At 50.2% G+C, this 19985-nt stretch overlaps 1 protein-coding gene across 1 annotated transcript; it reads right to left on the reverse strand.

Moving 5' to 3' along the window:
• Positions 1-694: 694 nt before the first annotated feature.
• LOC136536132 (uncharacterized) lies at positions 695-19517 on the reverse strand. The gene is made up of 6 exons (XM_066528525.1): positions 19178-19517; positions 2325-2546; positions 2115-2124; positions 1646-1832; positions 1150-1308; positions 695-832 (listed from the first exon to the last, which is right to left on the reverse strand). The coding sequence occupies exons 1-6, from the start codon at positions 19515-19517 to the stop codon at positions 695-697; spliced, it is 1056 nt and encodes a 351-aa protein (XP_066384622.1).
• Between the last annotated feature and the right edge of the window lie 468 nt (positions 19518-19985).

Here is a 19985-nt window from a genome sequence, read left to right on the forward strand (position 1 = left end):
TTTTTTTATTTTTTTCGTAATTTATTTGCCGGGTGCCAGGTCATGGGGCACCCAGCAAAGATTTTTTTTTGAAAAAACTTTGCCGGGTGCCCTGGCCCTAGCACTCGGCAAAGCTGGGAATCCCAGCTTTACCGAGTGCCAGGGCCAGGGCACCCGGCAAAGCCTCAAAAATTAATTTTTTTTATTTTGTTTTTTGATTCTATAATTACAAACACAGCATATAAAAGATATATATCACATCTGAAGCATCACAAAGACAATATAGCACATATATATCACATCCATCTCATAACAAACTCAATCCCACACATATATATCACATCGCGAATACAATACCTCACATACACGACATCACAAACATAATAGGTCCAATTACCATCGAAACAAGTCGATAGTGGATCACAGTGCATCACATGTCCATCAAGCGGTGAAAAAGAGATACAAACTAAAGGTGGGGAGGAAACTGAGTGCCTGGTGAAGGAAACTCAGCACCGCCTGCTTGCGCCTGAGATGGGTTATTCGAACCCGCCGACGGAGGCTGCATAAAGGACAAGAGATTCAGGTGCTTAGAGTGGGTCATCTAATGAAAGCACTAGTCGAAGCAATATGGATTCATACTCACTGGACTAGCTACAACTGGTGGCGACGCTGGAGCGAACATCGGCACAGGTACACCGTTCACTTGCCCAAAGTTCTACAGGAACATCGTAATCTCCGCCAGCTGCTTGGCCTGTCTCTCCCGCTCGGCCCACTCGGCTTGTCTTTCCCGCTCAGCCACCTCGGTCCTCGCCGCCAGGTCCCGCAGCTCTTGAGCCATCCTCTCGTTCTCGGCCTGCAACATTTCAATCGAATGTTTTAGTAATATAAAGGTAACTAAGTTATGTAAAGATCAATGTACGAAGAGTTAAACTGGACTAACCTGGAGTGCGTCGACCCACTGCTGTGAAGGGGACGGCCGTTGGCGTATGGCCAGGCCTCCGCTCGGGGTACTTGCTCGGATCTGGGAGAGGGAGGGAACAGAGCCAGACTCGAGGGTGCCATCGCCAAGCCAGTACCGCCCATGCTTCTTGCCCTGTCTGATCCTCATGATAGTCGTGCCATCAATGTCGTCGGTGCTCGGATCCCAGTCTGGCCCTAGACCGACCTTGCCTCCGATGCGTAGGAGCTAATGCGGGTGTGGGCGCTTGGGTTGCTGTACGACTCGGGTGGGTCATCCGGGCTGAAGGTGACAGCGGAAGTCGCCTTTCCCTTGCGGGCTAGTCCATACGCCATGAACATGGACAAAGGCTGGCCACCATGCGACGCCGACTGCGAGAAAGACAAGATGATTAGAAGAAACATGCAGAATGGAGCGTCAGAATACTAAAAATGAATTCACGTACCCAAGCTTGCTTGTACGCGCCGAGGCTACGGCTGCCTTGGTGGTGTGTGGGGCATGTTGCCTGCAAAGCCCGCTCCCGGTGGGCTTCGCGTTCCTAGATATAACCCTCTGTGAACCACCTGTCCATGATCATCTCCCAGCAGTCGGCAAAGGACTCGCACCACCATGGAATCATCTACATGTCATAAAGAATTTGAGATGTAAGATGACCAAATGAAAACTGCTTAATCTCAAAATGAATCAGTATTCTTCTTCTTCATTTACCTCAAGGAACTGTTCCTGGGCCAGAGGCATCTGTCTTGCCTGTGTCTTGCTGACTTTCTGACCAAGTCGCGTGGCGTAGTACTTGATGATGCAAGTGAGGCGCTCCTCGTAGTGCATGTCGCTGATGCGTTTCCTGGCACTTTTCACCAAGTTCTTCTCCGCCCTCTCCTCCTGTCCCTCTTCACACCTGAAAAAGTCTGTAGACAGACACACTATATCAATTCATTATGTCAAAAAGTGTCAAATGAATGCGACGTATTGATCAAAGTTGTGCGAACGAGACTTACCCAGAACTCTCTCCTGACCCGCTCCTGCTTGTCTTCATAATCTACGTCGGGGGCAGATTTGTAGTGGTCCCACGATTTGGCCAACCCCACAGTCCCCTTGTGCGTGACAATGCCGGGGTAATGGTGCCTACACACAAGCCCAAGATGTGGTTGGGGTTACGTGAGTCACCAGGCGACACAACCTCCCAGTGCCTGCACAAGTCATTAACAAACATTATTAGTTTCTTTGACAATTTTCAACAGGTTATATGAAGTAGCTGTGATTAAATCTAAAGTTAGTTACCTGTCCCCCTAGGGGCGGATCACTAGGCGTAGGGGAGGAAGCGGAGGCCTAGGGAGTTTTGAGGGACCTCGCAAGTAGGGGCTAGCCATAGCAGAGGCAGTGGAACTACTTCCGGCCTCGTCGCCCTCCTGTGCCTCTCCCTCACTGTCCGTCGCCCGAACCTTGTCCGTCGCTAGAACCTGCTCGTCCTCCGAGGAGTCCGTGGTACGGCGCTCCTCCTCCGGCACATCACGCAGCCTGACTAGAGGAGGCCGGCCCCTCCTGCTGCCGCTCCCGCTGCTCCTAGCCCTCTGCCTCCTCCCGTCCGATGCGTTCTCTCCGGCATCTACGTCTGTAACAGAACCAACCAATTATACGAAATTAAGTAAGAAAATCATCCGCCAGAGCAGACAATTTAGCAAACTTAAGCCCATATAACCCGGTAGTCCGTGAAATCACGAAGGATTTCAAACCAACTTCCATTCCAGCCAAGATCATAATAAGTTTAGCGGTCACCATCACATATTACATAAAAGTTTGCATCTCAGATACATCAGAGTTTAAACATAGTTATTACAAAACAAGTTCAAATAAAAGTAGCGAAAGCCATTTGTTCAAACCACACACACTCTCACACTGAGTTCAAATACAGTGCTAGCGAATGATCATCTCCAACAAAAGCATCAGACGAGACGTAAGGAATGACCATGCCCATGGTCCTAAGCATCACCCATCGTAGGGTAAAGGCAGTTGATACAGTAGCCGTAATACATCTGCCCATCTACAACAAGTGGGAATAAAACCCTAAGTACGAGAAGGTACTCAGCTAGACTTACCCGACATAACCAAAAATAAGTGACACCAAGGATTATGAAGGGCTTTATAGTAGGGTAGCTGACTCATTTGCGAAAAGAAGCATTTTTAGCATTTCAAGACCCTTTTCAAAAGCATTATTGTCAAGTTAATTGTTATTAACCTGTCGACTAGATTTGCACCTATACTAGAGCAAACACGTGATTAAGCAGATAATGATAACCAATGATCATTAAACAACTTCCATACTATCATATTTATTATAACTGTCCAAGTGTTCTATAAACATTTACTACGATGAAGTCACTCAAGTCAAGTGCTCACTGTCCAGGAGCAATGGCGATTTGAATCGATTTCTAACCAGCTGGTGATTTATTCCTTACACAAACCTCACTCACCCGCTAAAGTGAGATATTGATCACCGAGTCAACTATCCAGGAATCTCAAGTTTGCCAGGAACCACATGTACCCGAGGGCCGACTGACTGCACTTTGGTCTTATCATCTTGCCCCCGTGTCCTACCACACTTGCTCCGGCACAGTGCGCTGCGGGCAATCTACTCAGCCCGAATAATCTCCCAGCTTCGCGGTCGGAAGGTACTTTATCCGGCCAGCTAAATGTAAGGCATGCGTTCAACATGACTCGAGGCCCAACAACGGTCGGTCCTTAATCGACACAGACAGAAAGCACTACAGTCCAAAACTCTGCAAGTCTCTGTCCGGTCTCAACTTCATTTAACACTTAGTTATACCATGACTTCATAGTCATCCAAGCAGATCCAGATAACCACCTATAGCTCGTAGGTGACAGGAAATCACCCGACTTCTACCGGTCTAAGCCAGCTAAGCATTGACTCGACTGCGGATACCAGGGTAACAAGGATATAGTATAACAAATGTAAACAAGGTATAATGCAGCAACGGTTGCAAACAACTCCTGAACGTAATGCATCAATCAAAGTAAAGCATTGAATTAATAATTGCAAACCGAGAGAAAATGCTCCGGGGCTTGCCTCTCTCGAAGGAGCTCGGGCGGTGATTGGGGCACTCCGGAAGTTCCTCAACGTCCTCCTCGTCGGCTTCGGGCACTTCCTGCGGCTGCACCTCGAGCTGCTCCTCGGGCTCCTCGGGTATGACGACTGGGTTCTCGGTTTGCGATCCTATATGATGCAATGTGCGTAAGCGCGTATGCAATCGGTGCATCGAATGAGATGAATATAATGGATTTGTTTGAATGCAAGGTAGTCAATATCATCCAAGAACATATACTACAAGCACATGTCATCTACTGGATTCTCTTCTACTACTAATATGCTAAATCAACACATCTTATTAAATGCTTCAAAGATACACCAAAGCTTTACTAATTTCTTAATCACACAAAAAGCAACACTTAATTAAACCCTAATTAATAATAGGTTTGAATAGTAACATCTATTTTTATTGCTTAGAAAAATCTTAGAAAATTACTATAGCATAGTACTACCCTAAGTAGTCTACTATCATATTTTCATGGTGTTTGAATGAGTGGATTAGCCTACACAAAAATAACAAGCTATGGTAAGATTATGAACATGAAAATACTTTGTACTATGAAAAGTGTCCAACAATAGAGTTAGTATTTTTCCTATGTTCTTCATAGCATACAATTACTGTACAAAAATTATCACATGCATGTTTTATACAAAGTTTGCTCTCTAGCTAAAATAACAAAAATCAGCCATTAAAGGTACTTGAACTACACCTCAAAAATTTTCCACAGCACATGCATGAAACATATTTTTCCTAGGAAGTACTTTACATAAGAAGATCAACAAACTTGGAATCATATTTTTCTGAAGCCTATAGGTTTTTCTACATATTTTTCAAGTTTTTAGCAATATCCATGATTAAATAAAGTTCTACGGAGAAGTATCCCAAAAATGACATGCAATAATTTTCCCAAATAGATCTGGTGATAAGGAACCTAGAAAAATTTATTTCAATAGATTTGGAGCAAATTTGAGTATCCAAACATTTTCCAAACCATTTCTATTTTCAAATAATAAAGAAAAATTGAAAACGAATCCTCCTATTGCTACTGGGCCGGCCCGCGGGAATCAGTCGGCCCACGGCCACATTTGGCCTACGTGGCCTAAGCAAAAGGAAGGGGAGGCGGCCCGGCAGGGCGTCGGCCCATGGCCTCTCGGCCTGGCTCGGCCGAGGCGAAGCCACGCCGGCGCTGTGACACCGCGGCGGCGTGGCTCGGCCAACGAGACCGGCGGCCATTGCCGACCGTGACAGGGCGAGCTAGCGGGCGCATGCGGTTCACGAGAAGCTGGCGAAGGTGGGCAGGTAGCTAGGCAGGGTGGAGAAGAGGAGGAAGGTGCCTTCCACGGTGGCCGAGCACAGCGGCGCCATGGCCGACGGTGGCGAGGTGCGAGGAGGCGCTACCTGAGCTCGATAGTCGGCAAAAGCACGAGCACCATGTGCCAGAGAGCTAGGCAGAGCTGCGGGCACACGATTGCTGGCTGAGGTGGAGGAGACGCGGTGAATTGGACCGGTGGGTGGCGGTGGCGCTCGGTGGCCGCAGCGAGGAGAGGCGGGCACGGGAGAGCGAGAGAGCGCGCGGGATGGAGTGGAGAGGAGCGCATCGTGGTTGGCAGGTGAAGGCGGGTGCATGGGTGCGGGTGCAGGCCGGCTGCGACGCGCGGCGACGTCGACGGCGCATGGCCGCCACGCAGCGGGCGTCCTCTGCCGCGGTCGGCGCGTGTGCGAGCGGCGAGCAGGGGAACGACGCGGGGCTAGGCCGAGGCGAGACGCGCGTAGGATGGCGTGGCGCGTGGGCCGGCTCGTGAGGTGGACTGGCGCGCTGGGCGGGCGAGGCGCGCGGCAGGCGGGGACGCGGGCCAGGCCGGCTTTGGCCATGGGTCGGGAAGCTGGGCGGCGACCTGTTAAGCGAAATGAAATTCTTTTCTTTTTATTTCTCAAATAAACGTAATTAAATTCCCATTTTTGTGCCATTTAAAGTATTTTCACAAATTGGTGTAAGAATGAAATTTGTTCCATTTTTCAATATCTACAACTTTGATTTTATGACCAAAGCCAAATTCTTTCTAGATTTTGAATTATAAAATCAAAGTCAATGTTTAACTCAAAACCCTAATTTTTGGGAAATTGTTTTTGAAGCAAAATTTTAAATTAATTTGAATACAAACCTTACTCCAAAAATTAAACTAAATAATCCTAGATGATTTACAATAGTAGCCAAACATGTTTTACTAGCCTAGCAAATATAATCAGAGCAAAATAACTCTAACAAGTGTATGCAACATTCAGGTTTCGCAACATGTTTCATATGTTTCGAAGCAGCGTTTCAGTTGTTATTTATATGATTATGCATGTATGATTTGGATGCTTGATGATACATGATATGTATGATTTGCAGTGCCTAAATGCTGGCATAACACCGGGGTGTTACAACGTCCTCACGTGCCCTCTAGTACCTTGAGTTCACGTTCCTTGGCCCACTGCCGCCCGCCATCTTTGTTCAATCACCTGCAATTAAAAAGAAACAAACAAGACATCATTACATGTATTAGAAATAGATGCTAAGTAAATAAACAAAACACGATTACAAAATAACATAGTATTACATGTATTAGAAGTAATCATCATTATTGGGATTATCTGGATCATATGTCTCGTCATCACTATCAAAATTGTCCAAATAAACAAGACTGTCCGAAGGTTCAATGTTGCCTTCATCGTCATCATCTAAATGTAATCGCTTAAGCATTTATGTCCTTGGCATTTTGCACCTCATCTCCTTCTTCCTCGTCATCAACCCTTTCATTGTCTACTTCCATTCCAATCGCCTCGGTTAAGTCTATCACCAACCTCCCTTATAGCCCATCTTCTTGATAGAACTCTCCATCATATGTGTTTGGGTTGAAGTTGTAATCTTCATCGTTTGGGACAGCTAGTCTACCATGTGGCGATACCTGGTGCACAATAGACCAACCCTGAAGAGCCTTGTTGCCTTGGCATGCGTATGACAAATAATAAACCTGCACGGCCTGATCTACCACAATAAAGACATCTTTTCCTTGATAGATGAAATCGTGTCGAATCTCGACCAATATTAGGGCTCCATTTCGTCAGTCGAGGATTGAACCAGTGGCATTTGAACATGACGAGACGAAGAGGTTTTGAACCATAAAATTCAAGTTCATAGATATCTTCAATTATGCCATGATACTCGAGGCCATCAGTGCTGGGAGTACAAATTCCGCTGTTTGTGGTTTTTCGATGGGGCCGAGCTCGCTCGTAGCTTCTTATGTGAAAGCGATATCCATTCACATCATAACCTGAATAAGCTTTCACCTTACTATCGAAGCCATTTGCAACCTGTCTCAACTCCTTACTCATAGTTGCATCGGTTTGGGCCTGCAAGCGCAAGAAGGAAAGATTGCCGGACTAAGTACGTGAAACTCGGAATCTCAAACTAGGTACGAGGTAAATTGGACAATACCTTTGTTTTGAACCAAGAAATAAAATCAGGCCTCCCTGCTCTCGGACCCTGTGAAAGAAGGGTGTCAGTTTGCCGTGGGGTAGGATCCCTTGGTTGATGCCAGGATACACGAATAAATTCCCTGTGCAAACGAGAAAGAATCAGTTGGATGTAGAATAGTGACAGTGTATTTAAACAAGTTCTTTGAGAACTTACTCAATGAACGACTTCACCTCGGGTAGGTTGTGGAACACATATAGCATGATCATGCGCCACTCTTCATTTTCCAACCTCTTATTGGTCGATCCACTTGACCTGCCGAGTTGCCCTTGGAAAAGGCTAAGGTTGGATTCATTCTCGTCAATATTGTAGCGAGGGAGTGGATTATGCACGCTAGGAAGGTTCTCCGTGTAGTATAGCTATGTGAAGTTTGTCACCTCCTCTAGAATGGAAGCCTCTACAATGGTAGCCTCAATTTTGGCTTTATTTCTACATTTTTTGCGAATAGCCTTCAGACATCTCTTGATTGGGTAGCACCAACGGGCCTACACAGGCCCCCCCATACATGCCTCATATGGGAGGTGCATAATCAAATGCTGCATCGACAAGAAGCCAGGTGGAAAGATCTTCTCCAACTTACAAAGCAACTCAAGTGCCACTTTCTCTAAGTTTGCAACCATGGTCCGAGATAGCTCCTTGGCACAAAGCTGGTGGAAGAAATAGCTCAACTCTGCCAGCATTAGCCAGAGATGCTTAGGAACGTAGCCTTGTACCATCGCTGGAAGAAGCCGCTCAATCCATACGTGGTAGTCATGACTCTTCATGCCGTTGACTCGCATAGTGCCTAAGTTCACTCCCCTGCTCAGGTTCGCCGCATACCCATCAGGGAACATTAACGCCTTGATCCATCATAGTACTTCCCTCCTGTGTTCAGGTTTCAAGACAAAATCGGCCTTAGGCCTTTTCCAGTTCTTGCCGTTTGCAGGAGGCCGCATCACTTGATGTGGTCTATCGCACAACGTTGCTAGGTCCACTCTAGTCTTAGGGTTGTCCTTAGACTTGTCAGTGTCCATGAGTGTTGCCCAAAGTGCCTCGGCGATATTCTTTTCAGTGTGCATTATATCAATGTTATGGGGCAGTAGGAGGTCATCGAAATAGGGGAGCCTCGTCAAGCCAGACTTATGAGTCCACATGTGTTGCTCACCATATCCCACAAAACCACCTTTTTCATTGGGCAAGAGAGCATCTATCTGAGCATGAACCTCAGCACCAGTCTTCAAGTGCGGTCTAGGATCCGTGACTGCGACACCTTTCCTAAAGTTCTTGGTGTCCTATCGAAATGGATGGTTGGAATCTAGGAATTGACAATGTTGATCGAACGACGAATACTTACCACCCTTCTTCAACCAAATGAACCTCACAGCTTCCTGGCATATTGGGCACAGGAACTTCCCGTGAACACACCAGGCGCTGAATAACCCATACGCCAGGAAGTCATGCATGGAGTACTGGTACCAGACGTACATTTTGAAGCTTTCCTTTATAGCTCGGTCGTATGTCCATACCCCTTAATTCCAAGCTTTGATCAACTCATGAATCACAAGCTCCATGAACACACCCATCTTACTCACTAGGTGCCCAGGAATTATCAACATCAAGATCATGTTATGTCATTGAAAGGCGACGCCAGGGGGGAGATTGAGGGGGATAACAAACATGGGCCAATATGTGTAAGGGGCAGACATCATGCCATAAGGATTGAACCCATCTGTTGCCAGCGTGACATGTACATTACGAGCCTCATCGGATTTCAAATGATGCTTGTCATTAAAGCTGGTCCATGCTTCACCATCAGATGGATGCACCATCTTGTCAAGATGGTAGCGTTTGCCATTCTTGTGCCATGTCATCTGTTTCATAGTTTCCTCGGTCATGAATAGCCTTTGAATCCTCGGCACGAAGGGAAGGTGTCGTAGGACTCGGGCGGGTATCTTAAGCTGGGTCTTCTAGCCACCACCATCACTAGACTCTACCTCTAGGAACCTGGAGGCTTTACACTTCGGACAGTACTTTGCCTCCTTGAGTTCTTCCCAAAATAGGACACACCTATTCGGACAAGCATGTATCTGCTCATATGGCATCTTCAGTGCTTTAAGGAGCTTGTGTGCCTTGTACATGGTTATTGGGAACCTAATACCGGGGTACCCCAGAAGGTGGAACCAATAACCACCGAACGTGAAAAACTTCTGGACGCATAAGGGCACCGTTTCATCCCTTGTTCAAGTGACAGGGGTTTGGTTCCGCCTCGCCCGACGCCTTTGGGAGATAACTCTGCCTCGCCCAAGGGCTCAAGGTTAATCTCCGTCTTGCCCGATGCCATGGGGACAGGCTCGGTCTCGCCCGAGGGCCAAGGGATAAACTCTGTCTCGCCCGACGCCTTGAGGGCAAGCTTGGTCTCACCCGAGGGCTGAGGGATAGATTCTGCCTCGCCCAACCCTAGAGGGGCAAGGTCGGTCTCACCCGAGAGATAGGAATTGGTCTCTGTTTCGCCCGATGGCAAGGAGCGAATCTCACCCTGCTCCATATCTAAAGATTGGATTCATCCTCCCTGGCAACTTCTCCCTATGCCCTCAACATGATAAGTATAGGACAAGACAACACGTTCGGGTCAGCTATGGCTCCAAGGACCATACCCTGCGCCCTGGCAGGAAAAGTACTACCAGGGGATGACAGGACAGGTGCTTTGGACCCTTTCGGGCGTAGCAGAGCTCGAAAGGTTGTACAGGTGCGTGCTCCTTGCCCTATAGAGTTGTAGGCTCCGCCTTCAGCCTTGGGACACGGAACCCGACGAAGATATATGACAACCACTATGCTCCAAAAAAGGACTTAATATCTCCACGCACGATGAACGTTCCGTCACCACGCTATAGACCCGAGGGAGCGGCACCCGCTTCTCGACCCCTCAGGTCCGCCAAGACAGAAGGCCTTGACCATGTCGTCGCTCTGGACCCCAACCCCTCGTCCCTCCGACAAAGACTCACAGGAACTAGAAGGCATGCGGAGCAAGGCTGGGGGATGCTCATAAGTCAAAACCACTATACTGTAGCCCATACCCTGCGCAGGGCAGCACTTTGTAACCAACCTGACATTCTATAGAAACATCAACAGTATTGTAGGCGCTTACCTTCCTTCACACTCATCAGAGTGATGGACCAGGCCGGGTAGACGTGAGCCACAAGACTAAGTAGAGTACGTGTCCAAAGCCCTCACCTTTGTAAAACCAGCCCCTTCATCTATAAAAGGGGATGGGCTTCCTCCATCAAAGGGGGACTCGAAAGACCGAACAATACAACGCACTCATACACACAGTCAAGCGGCTACGAAGCTCTTGACCTCCTTTCAACCCTTCCATCAGAGACTTGGGACCAGTCCCTCTCTCGATCGTTTGTACCCCTTACTACAGACCGTTCACGGTGCTAATAACATGAGCAGCAACAAACTGGACGTAGGGACATTCGGCCCGAACCAGTATAAATCTTGTGCCCTTTATTGCACCATCCGAGCCTAACACGCATTACTATAAATTTACTTGACGGTGCTTGTACGAAACACCGATAGTTGGCGCGCTAGGTAGGGGGCTTGCGCGTTCCAAATCAGGCCTCGGATGGCCACCCATGCAATCACCTGGGCCCCGGGCGCACACCTGTGTTTCGGCGACCTAGATTTCATCATCACACTAGGAGGAGAGCTGTCGCTGACTCACTCAGCCGCCCTATCTCCCCCTTCCATCAACTTCAGCCGTCTTAGGCTTGAGGGCCCGCCGGGCAACTCGCAGGGGGTCCTGTCATCAAGGGAGGCCTCTCACAATGACACCCTATGTCCGGAAGGGTTCGTACGGAGTGCCCCGATAGCGTTTCCATTCGGTTTCCACAACGCTGTGGCAACCACTGGCCGCCTTCTGGCGCTACGTATGGTTCAATCCCCCACGGACATCAAGTTCATGGGGGCGATTGAGCAGGATATGAAGACCCTCTACGGCCTCCTCAATGTGGAGCCAAGATCGTTCTCTAGCTCGGATTCCAGCACGAGGAGCCACCACCCTTCTCGGGAGTGCTTCATGACGTAGGCCCTCGAAGGTCACGTCGAAAGCACCTCCAGGGAAGAGGCTAGCCCTACAAACCACCCTAACAGCAGATCTGGTGAAGAGATGACAGCCCCATCTCACCTAAGGATGGAGCAGCTGAGGGCCCGTCAGCAAGAGATCGATGAGGCCGGACAAGGGCTCGTTCGGGAGTATGCGGACATCAACCGCGAGATTGAACGCTGCAAAGACGGGGGGCGCACGCGCGCCATGGCCCGCACCATACACCAAAGGATCCTCACCGACGATGGGGCCCTTCCTTACTTCACCCGAGCCAGTCAGAACATCGCTGCAGCAACCACCTTGCTGCATGGCCTTCTAGAGGCCGCGACATCCGAGGATTGTCGCGCCCGCCGAGAAATTCGCACGCTGCTTGAGTGAGCGGCGGTGCAGCAGGCGGAAAGTTCATTATCTTGATGACACGAACCCGACACCAGCCAACGCACACCCATAGCGCATCCTACCAAGGACATGTCCGTTCACCAAACACCGCCGGCCGGCAGGCAGCCCTCCGTCGTTCCAGTACAGGTGTGCCACTGGGGCAGATCGACCTGCCCGTCACTTTTGGGGATCGGTCCAATTACCGGACTGAGACCCTCACCTTCGATGTAGTGGGGTTCCCGAGGACTTTCCACGCCATCCTAGGGCAACCATGCTACGCGAAGTTCATGGCCGTGCCTAATTACACGTACTTGAAGCTAAAGATGCCGGGCCCCCATGCGGTCATCACCATCGGCGCCTCCTTCCAGCGCGCTTACGAGTGCGAGGTCAAATGCTGCGGACACGCATCCACCGTCATCGCATCCGAAGAGCTCGCCACCCTTAGGGAGGAGGTCACTGAAGGGATACCCGATGCAAAGAAGTCATCCAGATCGTTCGAATCGGCAGAAGGCTCCAGGGACGTCCTCTTGGATCCTAGTAGCTCCGAGGGCAAAAAAGTCCATATCGGGACCGTGCTCTCCTCCAAATAGGAAAGCGTGCTCGTCAACTTCCTCTGCACCAATAAGGACATCTTTGTGTGGAAACCCTCGGATATGCCGGGCATCCCGAGGGAGGTCGCCGAGCATACTCTCCAAATCCTCCCGGGCTCCAAGCCAGTGAAACAATGCCTACGCCGCTTCGACGAAGAGAAATGCAGGGCCATCGGCGAGGAGATAGCCAAACTACTGGCCATAGGATTCATTAAGGAAGTTTACCACCCAGAGTGGTTAGCAAATCCTGTTCTTGTCCAAAAAAGAGCGGGAAATGGTGAATGTGTGTCGATTATACCGACCTCAACAAAGCGTGTCCAAAGGATCCGTTTCCTTTGCCATGTATAGACCAAATAGCAGATTCCACCTCGGGGTGCGAAACTCTCTGCTTCCTTGACACATACTCTGGCTACCATCAAATCACGATGAAAGAGTCCGACCAGCTCGCGACATCTTTAATCACTCCCTTCGGATCGTTTTGCTACATTTCGATGCCATTTGGTCTGAAGAATGCTGGGGCAACGTACCAGCGCTGTATGCTCAATTGCTTCAGAGACCTCATCGGGCGAACCATTGAGGCCTATGTCGACGACATCGTAGTCAAATCCAAGCGAGCTGACCACCTTGTCACTGACCTTGAACGAACCTTTGCAAAACTCCAGGCAAACAACATCAAACTCAATCCCAAAAAATGTGTTTTCGGGGTCCCAAGGGGCATGCTGCTCGGCTTCATCATCTCCGAGCGTGGCATCGAAGCCAACCCAGAAAAAATATCAGCCATCACAAGGATGGGCCTGATCCAAAACATAAAGGGGGTTCAACGGATCACAGGGTGCCTTGCCGCCCTCAGTCGATTCATTTCACGCCTCGGTGAACGAGGACTCCCCCTTTATTGACTCCTGAAGAAAACTGACCGCTTCGAGTGGACGGCCGAGGCTCAGGAGGCGCTTGACATGGTTAAGCGATTTCTAACTAAACCACCGGTCTTAGTTCCTCCATGCAGCGGAGAATCCCTCCTACTATATATATCGGCCACCACCCAAGTGGTCAGCTCCGCCTTAGTAGTAGAGCGAGAGGAAGAGGGACATGCCTTCAAGGTACAGCGCCCTATATATTTCATCAGCGTTGTGTTATCTGACTCCAAAACCCGCTACTCCCAAATCTAGAAACTCCTCTACACCGTCCTCATCACCAAAAGGAAGCTACGCCACTACTTCGAGTCGCACCACGTGACAGTAGTGACGTCGTTCCCCATCGGTGAGGTCGTTCGTAGCCATGACGCTACGAGAAGAACCGCAAAGTGGGCACTCGAGCTGATGGATCAGGGCATTTCTTATGCCCCCCGAACGGCGATCAAATCTCAGACACTAGCTGACTTCATCGTAGAGTGGACCGAGGTCCAGATGCCACCAGCAGCCGTCGATCAAGAGTACTGGACAATGTACTTCGATGGATCGCTGATGAAGAAAGGCGTCGGAGCAGGACTAGTCTTTGTATCTCCCCTCGGGGTCCACATGAGGTACATGGTTTGGCTTCATTTCCCCTCATCAAACAATACTGCAGAATACGAAGCGCTCATCAACGGCCTATGAATCGCCATAGAGCTGGGCATCCGACCCTTCGACGTTAGGGGCGACTCTCAGCTGGTCATCAACCAGGTCATGAAAGAGTTGTGCTGCCATGATGCCAAGATGGAGGCATACTGTCAAGAGGTCCGACGCCTGGAGGACAAATTTGACGGCCTCGAACTCAATCACATCCCCAGGCGCCTCAACGAAGCGGCCGACATGCTTGCAAAAGCAGCATCCGGCCGAGAGCTAGTCCCAACAGGCGTCTTTGCCAGTGATCAACACAAACCCTCGGTACGCTATGTGGGATCGAAACAAGCCGACGATGGCCCTTCTAGTCCGACCCTCGGGGCTGATCCGCCAACTGCTCCGCCAGACCCCGAGGTCATGGAGCTTGGAGAGGACCCAGCAGTGGAGTCTGACCCTCCCGATGACTGGAGAACGCTTTACCTCGACTACCACCTCCATGACATACTACCGGCAGACAAGACGGAAGCCTGATGGCTCGCACGATGTGCCAAGTCCTTCGTTCTTGTAGAGGGCGAACTTTACAAATGAAGTCACATCGGAATTCTGCAACTCTGTATCCCTGGCGAATAGGGAAAACTCCTGCTGGGCGACATCCACGGTGGAGTATGCGGTCATCATGCCACACCAAGAACCTTGGTTGGGAATGCATTCCGACAAGGTTTCTACTGGCCCACCGTGGTAGCCGATGCCGAGCAAATTGTACGCACCTACGAAGGGTGCCAGTACTACGCTCGGCAAACGCACCTCCCGGCCCAGGCTCTCCAGATGATCCCCATCACGTGGCCCTTCGTGGTCTGGGGGCTCGACCTGGTTAGGCCACTCAAAAAGGCACCCGGGGGCCGTACCCACCTGCTTGTCACCATAGACAAGTTCACAAAATGGATTGAAGCTCGACCAATATCCATGATCAAATCTGAGCAGGCTGTGCTGTTCTTCCTTGACATCATCCATCGCTTTGGAGTACCGAACTCCATCATCACAAACAACGGCACACAGTTCACCAGAAGGAAATTCATTCGATTCTGTGATGAACAACACGTCCGGATCGATTGGGCAGCCATCACACATCCCCGGACGAACGGGCAGGTCGAGCGCGCAAACGGCATGCTTCTTCAAGGCCTCAATCCCAGAATTTTCAACCGATTGAACAAGTTCGGCGCGCGCTGGCTCGCTAAGCTCCCGGCTGTGCTCTGGAGCCTAAGGACAACTCCTAGCCGAGCCACCGGCTACACACCTTTCTTCATGGTCTACAGCTCCTAGGCCATTCTTCCAATAGACCTCGACTATGGAGCACCAAGAATCAGAGCATACGACGAACAGGGAGCTGAGGCATCTCACCAAGACACCATCAACCAGCTGGATGAAGCCCGTGACATCGCCCTCCTTCGTTCAGCTAAGTACCAGCAAGCGTTGCGGTGGTACCATAGCCGACGGTGTGGGGTCGAGCCTTCAATGTCGGAGACCTCATCCTCCGTCTTGTGTAGAGCAACAAGGACTACCACAAACTCTTCCTGCCCTGGGAAGGGCCCTACGTCATCACAGAAGTACTTTGCCCAGGCGCCTACCGGTTGAAAACCATCAACGGCGAGGTCTTCACCAACGCATGGAACATCGAGCAGCTACGTCGTTTCTATCCTTAAAATAAGCTTACACTTCCTCCTTATCAGAATTTGTCATAACAAAACCCCTGATCCTTAGTGACATCCGACCCCTGCAAGTCATGAGGGGTCAGACCTCACTCGGAGGCTAGCATGTGATCGTAACATATGACATGTGTGATACAAATATTACGCTTGCAAAAAACCTCCTGTGTTATATTTACAAACATTCTCTAAGTTTTCCGTTCACCTCATAAACAAGTCTCAAGGGCTAAGATTTTGGGAACTAATTCTGAATACAACTGGTAGGACTGCGAGACACCCACGCCCCAGCGGCTATAACCTCTTTGCTCACCAGTTCAATCAGAATTTGTTCGCCCATGTTCCTAGCTTATTGTGACTTATACCATGAGAGGGGTCGGAAAGCACTAAAATCTTTTCTACAAAAGAAGATAGATAAAAAATTGCTTGCCATAGGCAACGGATGTAAATTTGTTCATTTTTCGCACAAATTCATCACTTACAAGGCAATTTCATTACAAAAAGGAACAATATACTTGTAAATTCAGAGGACTGTTTACTCGGGGGCTTCCCCACAAAGTTATTTCATTACAGCCTCTGCTTAGCCCTACTACAAGTACTACTGCGGTCGCCGTGCCACGCTCTCCATCGGCGACGCCCGGGGCGTGTACACGGGCCAGCTCGTCTACTGCGGTTGCCGCGCCACGCTCTCCATCGGCGACGCCCGGGGCATGTACACGGGCCAGCTCGTTTACTGCGGTCGCCGTGCCACGCTCTCCATCGGCGACATCCCGATATCCCGCCGCTTCACTAGATCCTCGAAGGCGCCACCATCTGCGACGCCTCTGCCGAAGCGTCCGGGGACTATGCCATCGTCGTCAGCCGCAACCTCAACAGCGACGCCACCGCCAGGGCATCTGGGGACTACGCCATCATCCCCAGCCATAACCCTGACAACGGCGTATGGGCAGGAAACGCCTCTTGCCAAAAAGGAGCACAGCGGACGACGACGCAGTCGACGACGTACGACGCCCACCGGCGCCTCTTCTCCTTCGGCAGCAACGACTCTTCACCAAGGGCGGCATACACCATCTCATCTACGTTGGATAACCTCCGGCTCGACATCATGCACCAGACTCACGAGCGAATTTGTGAGTTCTCTCTCTCTCTGGCATTACTCTTCCTCACTCAGGAACTGCCACGACGCACGGACGCGTTCGGCGGAAAGAAAGAAGGAGAGATAGCAGCTCGGAGGTAGAAGAGGAGGTGGGATGAGAACTCCTCTCCCCCTCCCTATTTAAAGAGGAGGCGCAGTAGCTAAGGAAGGGCCAAAGGTTGGACGAAAAGCCCTCTCCCTTCCCCTCTTTAAATACGGAATCAATGCTGATTGATATCTGAGGGGACACGTCAGAACTAACGGGACGTACCCCGGTCGACGAGGCGTCCCCCTTTGGTCAAATTGAGTACTACCAGGGTATGGCCCACCACTGACCCATTTCGGACGTGGCAATTAAGGCGCCCACATAGGCAGAAAGCCCTTCACCTCCCCATGCAGGACAACAGACGATTCGACGACAGGACCTTTAGGATCTCCTAGGCTGGCCGTTCGGCCCAAAGGACACGACGAACGAACGTCCAAAGAAAGATAAACATCTCCGCTTTCTTACTTTACGCATTAAAATTCATTCTCGAGCTCCTGACCCAAGGCGGGAATATGAACATCACTCGGGGGCTGCCGAGGATATCTACCAATCTAGACATCCTTCTCACCCGACCCCCTCCGTATGCTTGAAACTGAGGATGCGAAACACGGGCATAGAACTTTGAGTAAAGCTGGATGAACTAGCAGACCCTATGCCTCGGTAGCTATGGTGTTTCTATTCACCAGAAAAATCATGCTCAATGCCCCTCGCGTCTCCAGCTTTGATGACTGCCTTCTCAGGAAGGGTTCGGAGGGGTCCGCCTACAGAATCTCCCCCAAAGGAGAAGCTGTCAGGATGCCTAAGCTAATTAAACAGCTCGGACCGCCACCGAGATACGAAAAACAAAGAATAGTGATTCTTATGCATGTTACTCCAACCTCATCGCAAACATTAGGGTCCGAACCCCTCACGAACACATCTGGTAAGAGCTTTTCGTCACTCATACCACCAAGGTAACGTTACCGACCCCGCCTTCATTTTGATTATATTATACGTAGGCAAAACGTCCCAACGCTTCATGTCGCATCACGAAACGGCCGTTGCCTCATTCGATATAGGCGACCACAGGCTGAGGTTCGAAGGTCGGCCCACGAAATGCTCAAGGCCACCTCATGCCGAACAGAGCTAGGGAGAGATAACCGAGACAAGCCCCAGCGGCCCTACCCGACCCTGCTCAGAAGCGGACAGGGACGTCTTGACCTTTTCTCGTTCGATTCTAATCCCGAGCCAAACCCACAGAATCTCCATCGAGGAGAGGCTATCGGGCCACCGGAGCCTATCGAACGGTTCGGGCATCTGCCGGGAGGCGGGTTAAGAAGTTGTGGAATGCCACAAGAGGGCTCTGCCGACCCCATCAGCAAATAATGGACCCAGATTCCACACGAACATACCCGTTAGTGAGCTCGTTGAGCGCGACACTTGAGCCATTGAGGCAAGTGTCGTTCACTCAGCCCCTCCGATTGCGAAAACCGAGGATGGGGTAACACGCAAATAACGGCCGACCCCTATCAGACCCTAACAAGGCTCAGGGGCTTAAGCCAATCGATACAGGGACACAGGTTCGAAGGCCCCACCTTGCCAAGCCCAAAGAATCCCCTGTTTGGGATTTCTGTTGGAAGACACGGCGGGGAATATTGCGATGCCATCCATGGACTTCGTCGACCCTATCACCAAAACAATAGTTCTGATCTCCAGTAAGGTCTGACCCCTAGCATTGGTTAAGGTACGGCTACCTCCTTTCTTCCTTTTGAAACAATCTCCTCGCATCATGACTAGCGGCATAATTCAGAGGAACCGATTGGTAAGATCGCAAAAAATTAAACGTTTTACGACGCAAAATCATGAAACCGCAAAAAATACCGACACTTGTCCACATATTACATATAAGTTGTTCTCAAAATTGTTTGACTAATTACTCCCATGGAGGGAGAACCATCTCTTTTAGATTGTCTGCCAGGTTTTTTGCAAGGGGAGCAACTATCTTCTCCATTTCCTCCAGCTCTTCATCCTCGTAGGTGGACAGGAAGCCTTCGCTCATCACCTTCAGGTTGATCTCCTTCTCATAATGAGCATGGGCAATGGTGAAGGCCTAGGTAATCCTAGCGTGAAAGGCACTCTCCTCAAGCTGGCCCACCCGAGCCGTGATACCTACGACACGAGCCACGAGCCGGCTAGTCTCCACCGGCTCCGTCACATTCAGGGCATTAAGGACCACCCCGACCGCAGCTTGTAGAAGATCGTGTTCATCGCTCTCAACCTGAAGGGCCCTTCGTGCATAGGCAGCCTCTTTTTCCAGCTTGATGGAGATGTTTTCAGCGCTCAACCTTCGGTTCACCGCGTCACCGAGCTCCGCCCGGAGAGAGTGGACCACCTTGACGTCCTCGTCCACCTTCTGCTGGAGGGCCATGGCCCTACTCTTGGCCTCCCGCCGGAGTTCCCGCTCGATCTCCAGCTCCTTCAGGACTTCGCTGGCCTTCTCATTGGCCATGGCATTCCTCTGCAGCAGCTCGTCTCTCTCTTTTTGGAGCCTGGTAATCTCCTCTCAATCCAGTTTAGACCTCGCCGACAGATCCTCAAACATCCCATGGGCCTCCTCTGTGTCCTGACGTGCCTGGGCCTCCCGCTCCTAGGCGGTAGCAAGCTGGGTGGCCATGTCTGCTCATAGCCGGGCCTCCTTGGAGAGGCGATCCCACTCTACCTTCTGCTCATGGAGGAATTGGGATTTATTCCGGCTACGAGCAACAAGAATCTGAAGAGGAAGAAGACTAGTATCAGAAATGCGAAAGCACAAAAACATACGAAGAAAGAAGAAAGCCCAAAAAATACCTGAGTGGTAGGGATAACGATCTCATAGAGGGCTTCTCTAGCCTGGTCCAGGGCGTTCAGCATGGTCAAGATCCTGATGTCAAGACCCTCCCGCTCCATGCTCTCGGAATGATCATCGAGCGAGAAAAGA

Source organism: Miscanthus floridulus, chromosome 2 (genome assembly GCF_019320115.1).
Source record: "Miscanthus floridulus cultivar M001 chromosome 2, ASM1932011v1, whole genome shotgun sequence".
Lineage (NCBI taxonomy): Eukaryota > Viridiplantae > Streptophyta > Magnoliopsida > Poales > Poaceae > Miscanthus > Miscanthus floridulus.